The sequence below is a fragment of the Gymnogyps californianus genome, chromosome 1 (genome assembly GCF_018139145.2).
Source record: "Gymnogyps californianus isolate 813 chromosome 1, ASM1813914v2, whole genome shotgun sequence".
NCBI lineage: Eukaryota > Metazoa > Chordata > Aves > Accipitriformes > Cathartidae > Gymnogyps > Gymnogyps californianus.
Genome location: NC_059471.1, coordinates 11,649,565 through 11,659,428, shown reverse-complemented (window position 1 = coordinate 11,659,428; position 9,864 = coordinate 11,649,565). Strand labels below are relative to the sequence as shown.

The following is a 9,864-nucleotide window of genomic DNA, read 5'->3' as shown; positions in this document are numbered from 1 at the left end:
GTCTGTATCTTTCCTGTAGTTTTATTGCAGAGTCTAACAACACCTTGCTCTCCTGCCTGTTTCCAGCAGTGAAATGATAATGCGCTTGCTTTGAATATTAGCAAGCTGCTCCTTCAGTTGGTCAGTGGTAAATCTTTTACCGTTTCCTAGGTTTATTTTGATCATTATTGTGAGCTTAGTTCAGTCAACTTTAAACAGACAAATTCTTAGCCCTATCTTCTGTGTTAGCCTTGTGCCTAGAACCTAGAGAAATACGGATTATTTTCATACCATTGCATGTCAGACAAAATATAACATTTCCCCTCCTTTAAGCCAAGCTAGTATTATCCCTCACATCAGTGCTCCATTGCTCTTATCAACACTAATTCCTACCCTCTTATTCTCTGCTCCCCAGAAAAATAAGATTGGGTATCTTCTGAAGAAAGGGGAAGACAGAAGAATTGCCAGTAGTCCTCCAAAGACAGAGGCTGTGCAGCCAGTTCTCAAGACTTTTGTGTTTACGGCTGTTTCATACTGCATCTTTCCCTGCAAAGTACAGCAAACTAATACTTGGCAGTTTCTTTACAAGGCGGCACTATTTTTTTCTGATTTTTTTCTATTTTTTTCTGATTGTGGACTTGATCAAATAATATTATCATCAAGCCTGTATTCCTCTCTATGATCTAAATTAAGCAACAGAAAATGGCTCTAAATATACCAGGCCTAGTATCTTTGAGTGTGTTTTTTACGTTAACTTTAGCTACGGGAATTTGGGCTTCTTGGAAAAGCAAAAAGGACCAGCAGAACAGAAACCCAACTGAAATGGCCATAGTTGGAGGCAGGAATATAAATGTTTTCATTGGATTGTTTACTGCAACAGGTAAGTTTTCTTAAAGGACTTTTAAAAATCCTTCTTAAAACACATGCATTACATAGATCTGGGGGACTTCTCTTTCAAAGCAAGTGAACTCCTTTAATGTCAGGGCAGATTTTACCTAAGTGTGGCTTTAAAGGAGTATGGTTTCATGAATCATTTTGGGATGGATTCTTCCAAACCTCTTCACACTGAGCAGAACCTAATGTTTATGTAGATTCTTTTAAATTAAAGAGATTAATTTAAGAGTTCAGTTAAGAGCTAAAGAGTTTAATTTAAGAGTGACTGAAGAATATGACACTTTTCATTAAGGAGGACTGTGGTCTTAATCTTGAACCAGTTTCTGTTATCCAGCATAACAGAAGAATTTTACTCCTGGAACAATCCAGTTCTGTGTGGAATAAATTGCTACTCGTGGCGAGCATTGGACTCTCTCTTAAAGAGAAAATGTTTCCCCACTGACTGCTGCCCCTCGCTTCCCTTTTCTCTCCTTGCTGCCTGGCATCATCTGAAATTTGCTTCCCTGACCCATTTTTTGTGAAGCCTTCCCCAAGTGGTATTTGCCTGGCTAAGACACTTAAGCCTGTGTTGTAGGTTTGTATTCTGACTGCAATGTCTGCTTGCATTTTTTTTTCCTAATGTCTATTTTCTTAGACTGTGTAAGTGGTGCTCATGAAGGATGGTCTATCAGTCACGGCAGAATAACAAAGGCAATTTTGTTTGCTCTAGCAAAAGTCTTCCACTGAGAAAAATGAAATTAAAAATTAGTATATTCAAATTGCCTCTAAATGTTTAAACATTGAGCTTTTCCATGCACACATACATATTCATTCTTAAACCTGGGAAATCATTTAGGGTGAGATTCTAGTACTGTTACCTGTACTCAGCAGCACATCTCACCATGGGAGAAAACTTTGTAAAGACAATAGAAGTGTGATAAAATGTTTGTCTGAGAAAAAGGTTTACAAGCTCTCAGAGTGTTCTACAAGACTAGTTGAGAATATGTATCACAATTCTTACCTTTCCATCTTCCATGTTTACAGCCACCTGGGTTGGAGGAGCATATATCAATGGCACAGCTGAAATTGTCTACCTGCCTTCAAAAGGACTATTGTGGCTCCAGGCACCTGTGGGATTTGCCTTGTCCCTTGTTATTGGTAAATAATTCACGTAATCAGGACATAAAAGCTTTAAAAAAAAATCATATGAGTATATTAAGATGCATAACAGGGTATAGAGTACATTTTAAATGTGATTTTGTTTCTTCAGTGTCCCATAGATCCAGAATAAGTGTTTATAATGCTATCCTCTAAACTGAAACATAAGAAATTGGGGTAGCTTGGAGCTAGTGTAGTTTTGCCTGCTTGGAGCAATTTATAGGACAAAAATCTTATCTGAGAACTTCAGAAGCATGTGGCTATGTGCACAATGCTTTTTTATCATGGTCTCTTATTCACAGACTATTGAGAATATTGATATAATTTTAATTCTTTCCTCAAAATTTCTGTGTGATGAAATAATGCTATCTTGATTTTGCCACTAAAATGCATTCTTCTGAGTAGTCTCATCTCAGGATGAATTTGTAGTGCATCCAGCTTATCCCACTTTACAGCTGGTCACTATTTTGTTGAAACTAAGCTAAGTTTGCAGTGTCCGATACCTAAGTTGCCATTTTTAACTCCAAGAATTATTGGACTCATGCTGAGTTTCAGCTGTCTTACCAAGACCAAAGTTTCTTCCCGTCCACACTGAGTTATACCATAATTCTCTAGGGACACAGGATGATTAAAGCAAGGAGACCTGTGCAGACCTTGCACAGGAATTTCTAAAAGAACAAAAACCTTTATTCTCAAGTCAGAGAAAAGAGTTCAACTGACGTGAATATGAGTCAGGCTTGGAAATATACTGCCAGCATTTCTTACGTGAGTAATTCTTACTAATGAAATTGAGGAGTGCAGGTCTGATCCTGCAATCTTTACTCAGGTCAGTAGTGCCCAGACAAGCAGTCCTGTTGGCTTCAGGGTTAGGCACAATACGTATTCTTTGGTTTTAATGAGACGGCTGTATGTCAGAAGTCTAATATTTAGATGAAGGCGGGTGGGACTCAGCTGAATGTACAGATTAAAACAATATCATTCTGGGAAGAGACAATGAAGCCACCTAAATGAAAATGTAACCAGAAAAGGAATGCATATCAACATGTCGCATCACATGATCAAGGACAAAAGTTTGCCTCTTTTTTAGCCAAATACGAGCCCTCAATGCCTCACTCTGCCTACTGACATTTTCCACGGGAAGCATTTCAGAAAACTTTGTGTCTCAGGTTGGTAGGTCATTGGAGATGGAGAGGAGACTATATGTGGGTGTCCTCTGAGCTAAGTTCCTGTCACAGTCACACATGTATCTTATGCCATTTGGGGTGCCCCAGGGGGTCTTACCTGGCCTCCAGTAGCCACTCCGGAAAGATGTATGTCTGCCAAAAGTGGAGGGTCATATCTGTCAGCTGTAAGCAGATGTCCTTTGTAGCCTGGGACCTCTCAGATGGATGAAATCCCACATTTAGGCAAGTGAATTGAGTCCCCGGTTTCCGGTTAGCTGCATCATTTTCTAGGGTCCATTATGTGCAAATACCACACTCACTATACAGGTCTGACGATACCCAAATACCATAGTACTCTTACTTTTTTTTCCTGGAATATAATACATGCAAAATTCTACCAAAATGTCAATATTTCTGATAGGTGGTTTCTTCTTTGTAAATCCAATGAGATCCAAGAATTATGTGACAGTGATGGATCCCCTTCAAGAAACTTACGGGAACATGATGGGAAGCTTACTCTTCATTCCACCACTGCTAGGAGAGGTGTTTTGGTTTGCAGCTATCCTGGCATCCCTGGGTAAATACTTACTTTGCTATTATATTTGTTAAAGGTCATGTGGCACAACTGTCAGAGTATAATACACATTTGGGAATTGTGTTGGACTAAGCTATGGAAAGTTGTGCTTCAGGTCTCCTTTTGTGAGAGGAACACAAGCATTTCTCATTTCTGGAAAATATGTTTTTAGGTTTAAAACAAATGATAGTAGTATATATTAATGATATTACAATAGAGAGGTCTGGCAATATGAGTTAGTACCTTCCTCTTGCCTATGGGAGAGCAAATGTAAAAAGGCAAAGTGCCTTGGCAAACGCCATGCAGCAAGGTAGCAGCAAGGCAGCAGCAAGAGCAGAAAGGGAACATGGGCTCTCCTGAGTCCTCACTCTGCCCACTCTCTGTAGACCATGCGCTTCTCATACAGTGTGGTGTGCTGGCATCAAGGGAATAACATTTCCTTATTTATTCTGTATTCTGCATGTATGAAATCTGTCTTAAAATACTTGACCGCTGTCCTTGTCTGCAGGAGCAACAATGAGGGTCATCTTGGATATTGGAGGCTCTTTGGCTATCATTGTCTCAGCATGTACTGTCATACTCTACACTCTACTGGGAGGCCTCTACTCTGTTGCATACACAGATGTCATCCAGCTGGTTTTCATTACTCTCAGTCTGGCAAGTCCTGTGCATTTCTTTGTTACCAGTTTCCTAACTAAGAGAAAATATCTCGCTCTTCTTTTCAGTATGTCTCAGACCAAAAATAACTCCAACAATACTGGCCCTTGCCCTACAGTTCCTCTTCCAGAGAACAGGTCTCCTGAAATGTCTTACAGTCCTTAGGCATTTCAGACAGTGCTCACACAAGCTGCTGGCCTTGCTGAGGGAATGCGGCTGCTCACAAGTAAGGTCTGCAGAACCTGTCCAGAACAATCTTGGCTGGAAAGGAGAGAGATCTGTCTACTGAAAGCACCAACTGACCTGAATTACAGACTCACGTTCTTGATGATGCCGTGAAACATGTAGATTCAGAATAAGGAAGGGGGACAAAGGAAGACTCTTAGTCTGGGTTTAATCTCATGTAACTTTATGTTCTACATCTACCTTAATTTCAGTATCTGAAATCTCCAGCAACAAGGACCCTGGGGAAATGGTTAACTATTTCCGTTTCTATCCTAGTGGGTCTGTATCCCCTTTGCCCTGGTGAACTCTGCAACGGAAAGTATTTATTACACTGCAACTCATCAATCTTACCAAGACCCTTGGATTGGGAAAATAGAAAAACAGTATGTTGGAAGGTGGCTGGATGACTTCTTCTACCTGGTATGGAGTATTTCTTGGACAGGTGGTTGGGAGAAGGGATTGTGCGGGGACTTTCTGCTGGAAAACCTGTGGGTTCTTCCAGCCAGGAGCCCTATGTTGCACAGTTGGCAGGGGCAGGATGATGTGTAAAACCTTCTCTCAGCCACTCTGCAGCACACTGAATGGAACTGGGGAGATCCAGGGCTCAGCTGTGGGAAAGAAAGAAGCAGTAGGGACACTCCATCCTTTACCCATGTGAAGGAATGTACCTCTTGAGTAAGACCATCCAGGTAACTAGTTCCGCTTCTGGCACCTAAATGAGGCGTTTCCTACCTTTTGAGAGGTTGGTCTTGCAGCCTCAGTAGTGTGCTTTGAACATAATTATGTAAAATTCCCTCTATTTGAAAGAAAATATTAAAACGACACGACTGCAGGTCATCAGCAAGCATAGTGCCATCGGCTCCACTGCACAACTCAACTTTTGAGCTACCAATATAGCCAAGACTACAGGAGGTTGTTATGCTCTTGCTAGACTGGTAATAGGGACACACAGAAGCTTGAGCTTTTTTGGTGAGGACAGAATCTTCAGATTTTATCTGATTAAATTTGTCTGCTAAGAAAGTGAAGAAGGTGATTTTTTTTTTAATTTTAGATTATACTCTAGCTAAGTTTGGGTAGATTTTTTACAAAAGTCGCATTCCTGAAAAACTTCTCTTCTCTTTTCCTTCCTCTGTGCCTGTTTCACTATGCCAAGCAACTTCTTTTTCAGCTTTCTCAGTCTGCCAAACCATTACCCTGTTTTGACCAAAATTTCACATTCATCACAATGAAAACAAAGGAAAAGGACACTCTCAACCATCAGAAGTATCATCCTCAATAGTCAAAGCTGGGCAACATTTATGCATTTGAAATGAGAGTTTTATAACAGTAAAGATTATCATCCATCTGAACGGATGGATGATGCCCTACAGCAGCCACCAGCCTGGTGGGTACCACTGGTAACATCTTAATGTTTCAGGTGCTTGGGAGCATCCCATGGCAAACTTACTTCCAAAGAGTGCTCTCCGCTGCCTCACCAGGACAGGCAAGGCTCATCTCCTACCTCTCTGGACTTGGGTGCTTTTCAATGGCCATCCCCTCTGTGCTTATTGGTGCAGTTGCAGCATCAACAGGTAAAACTAATTGTTTGTCTCTGAATAATGAACATGTTTTTGTCAAAGATGATTAAAATGGGGTCCAAAAAAGTCCTGATTTAGACTTCAAATTACCTAGTCCTGTGCACCTAAAAGCGTAGCCCTGGCCACCAAGCTAGGTGGTCTGTACGAGAAATGTGGAGCGCTCTGAGGTTCAGTGCACAACTACCTAGAGACATTTAAATGGCCCCAAGACCTATTTAAAGCTATTTCATTATGATGAAATGGCTTTTCATGGACCTTGTGTTGAGGAAAGATGAAGGCAGACCCTGTAAAACCCTGTATAATCCTATTTTCCAGGAAATCTTATGCTTGTTTCTGTTAATGCTTTCTGCACATAAGACCCAGCAATATTACTATGGATTGTTAAAAAGGTTCTGAAGAAAACCTGCTTGAAGGAATCAAGAACTTCAGTCCTGTAAACCTACAGCCCCCGCCCAGGGGATCAGTCCTGTGTTGGCTGTGAGCAAGGGTTGAAGAGCAGCCAGATCACCGAACATTTAAAGAAATCAGTTGAACTCATTAATTCATCTGTCTCTAGGGGCATCAGAGCAAAACTCCCTTCTCCTCACAAACAGGGTCTAGAAGGTTGACTTTTAACTGTCCCAGTTCTGGAAATACATAAAGCACAGCTATTTCTATAGATGCTACTGGGGAAAAGGAAAATCTTTGATCTAGTGAGAGCTGCAGCATGCTAAGGGGAATCACAAGAGATCATAAGAGAATCCAAAAAATTAATCCAAGTCCTAAAATACCAAGTGGGTCTCAATCCTTAGCCCTGCTATGACTAGTCACTGTGGAAAGGCAGCTTCAAAGACAGCAGAAGTGTCAATGAAGGATTTGTTGTGACTTTTCCTTGTTCTGTTTTGAAGACTGGAACCAGACAAGCTATGGTCTTCCGAGTCCACTCGAGAGAGGGGAATCAGCGATGATACTGCCACTTGTTTTACACTATCTCTGCCCAGCATACATCTCCATTGCTGGTTTGGGAGCCATCGCTGCTGCCGCAATGTCTTCTGCAGATTCAGCTCTTCTCTCCGCCGGCTCCATGTTTGCTCACAATATCTACAGGAAAATCCTGAGGAAAAAGGTACTTGGTTAAAGCATTCAGTAGTTTTGGTATCAGGAAAGATGCTTTTGTTTCAAGACTGTTTCAAACCCAGTCTGTGTGGTCTGCGATTAGAGGTGTCTATCCTTCAGCTGCTGAACTGAGTTCTGGAGCCAGAGCTTTAAACATAGGTCAGGGGTGTTCATATCCTTGGTAGGGATACAAATACCCACACTGGTGAGCTTTGCTCTTTATAAAATGACTGGTATAAAATTTGGGCTAGGATATTAATGGAACCAGCATAAAACCATGACCCTTAAAATTACAGAGGGCAGCTCCATCGCCAGGGGTGCCTGCCTTGGGCGGCTGCCGGTGGCAAGCACTGCCTGAAAGCAGTGAGGGCTTGGTGAGAACCAGCCCAGGGCAGGGCAGCGCTGGTCACCCCACCAGTAAACACCGTGTCTGTAATGTTACAATCTCTGTTTTACAGGCTACAGAGACGGAGGTCTTATGGGCCATGAGGACCTCCATGCTGGTGTTTGGGGCCGGGGCTGCTGGTCTGGCTTTTTACTCCAGCTCTGTCTATGACCTCTGGTTCCTCAGCGGAGAGCTGGTGTATGCCCTACTCTTCCCCCAGCTCTGTTGCGCCCTCTTTGCTCCCAGCACCAATACCTACGGCTCGGCTGCTGGCTTCTTGGTTGGGCTCGTCCTGAGGCTGCTGGCAGGGGAGCCTGCCCTGAGCATCTCCCCCGTCATCTGCTACTCAGCCTGCTCCCTGGTGAACGGGACCTACAGTCAGCTCTTCCCCTTTAAAACATTCACCATGCTTCTCACCTTGGGGACGATCATTGCTGTTTCGTACCTGGCTGCTGTTTTGTTTCAGAGAAACCTCCTTCCCCGCAGGTGGGATGTTTGCAATATCACAGGGGGAACCAGCACCCTCATCCCCCTGCAGCAGATGGAGAAACAGATGGGTTCGCCAATGGTTGCACTAGAAGAGAATCGTGATTGAATGTGTGGCCACAATTGAAAGGTCACCGTGCATTCAGCAGTTAGAGTATGGCACAAACAGCATCGCTCTTCCCTCTGCTTTCTCTGGTAATGAATTATTTAAAGTCCTCGCAGAGTAATAAAGACGCACTCTGTTCATCCAAGGAGAATGTATGAGCTCAAAGTCTGTAGTGATTAAAGACGCGTGGTGATGGAGCACGATCTTGTGGTGGTGACCACAGGGCACCTTGGGGCCCAGCAGTGTTTGCTTTGGGGTGCCCCTGGTACCCCACCCGAAAGCAAGGCTACAAATCACACTCCAACACTTATGGCATTCTCAAGTCACATACTTGTCTCACCACAAAGGAGACAAATTAATGTTTAATAGATTGGGTATTCTTGATTAAAAAAAAGAGGTGAGCAAACCTGTTCCCATTACAACAGCTAGAGTTTTAGCATAATCATCCCTGGGGAGCGCATCAAACCTATAAAAACACAGATTACTGAATGCAGTGTAACCACCACAGCAGTCCAGCAGTAATATCAGTTCTGCACCATTCTTTGTATGCTTTACAAAGCTTTCCTTGATACCACAAGAACTTTTGCATATGCCTCTCCCCAGCCGCGTTCCCAGGCCACACAGCCAGTCTGCTGAGGTGAGGACATCCCCTCTCGTATGACCTGGTAGGGCAGAAGCAGATGAGCAAGATGAAGCAACAGCCCTTAATTACTGGATAAGAAAGTTTTACATAGCCACTATTTACAAAAACTCAACCAGATGGAAAAATGGAGGTACCAGAGAGACTCTTGAATGAGTCTTCTCTAAAACACCTGGTTAAATCACTCGTGTGAAGGTGTTACCCAAGCACAGCGGTGGGATGGTGTGGGACAGACACACAAACTGGTGTGTGCAAACTCAGAGGACTGTGATGACAGAAAGGTGCTGGAAATTGATCCTGAACCTGCCTGCAGGGACACGAGGGCAAGATCCCAAAAGATTCAAGTCACCAGGTCTGTACAGAAAAGTCCCTGATACCTTGTTTGCATAACTTCTCAATGGGTCAGAAGAAAAGCAGCCCAGCTAACTAGTGAGTTTGGCCTCTAGCCTGAAGTCTGATGGACCAAGACCATCCCACAGTGGGCTGGGTCATTAAGATGGGAGCTGAAATAAAGATTCAGAAGGATCCTGCAGTGATGGCTCATGGATGGCTGTCATTTTATACTTCCCTCGGCAGCTGTGCAGTGGCTCACCAGGGGTCAGTCGCAATCCACCCACAACAGCCAGCAGGAACCATGCTTTGGGCAGCCCCTCACCACAAAACCTTCCCAAAGTGGTTGTGGGAGCTGCTGTGCGTGGAAACACCTGGCACTGTTGGAGGGAAGATATTTACTGACATATCCAAAATACCCCACAGCAGAGCAACTCTGACAGCCACCTGAGCTGCCGAGGGTGAAAACAATATGCTGCTCAGTGAATTGCTTCCAGCACGTGCTGAACACCCCGCTGTGCATGCACCAGGCAAGAAACTCTGCTGGTGCCACCATGTATGGCTGCAGCAAGCTCAGCAAGGAGCCATGTGTCACTCTGAACTGTACCAAGGCAAG

General features: G+C 43.4%; 1 protein-coding gene across 1 annotated transcript; it reads left to right on the top strand.

Moving 5' to 3' along the window:
• The first annotated feature begins 681 nt into the window (after positions 1–681).
• LOC127028302 (high affinity choline transporter 1-like) lies at positions 682–8,281 on the top strand. The gene is made up of 8 exons (XM_050914022.1): positions 682–859; positions 1,897–2,010; positions 3,595–3,750; positions 4,256–4,404; positions 4,906–5,049; positions 6,047–6,200; positions 7,094–7,311; positions 7,760–8,281. The coding sequence occupies exons 1-8, from the start codon at positions 682–684 to the stop codon at positions 8,279–8,281; spliced, it is 1,635 nt and encodes a 544-aa protein (XP_050769979.1).
• The last annotated feature ends 1,583 nt before the right edge of the window (positions 8,282–9,864 follow it).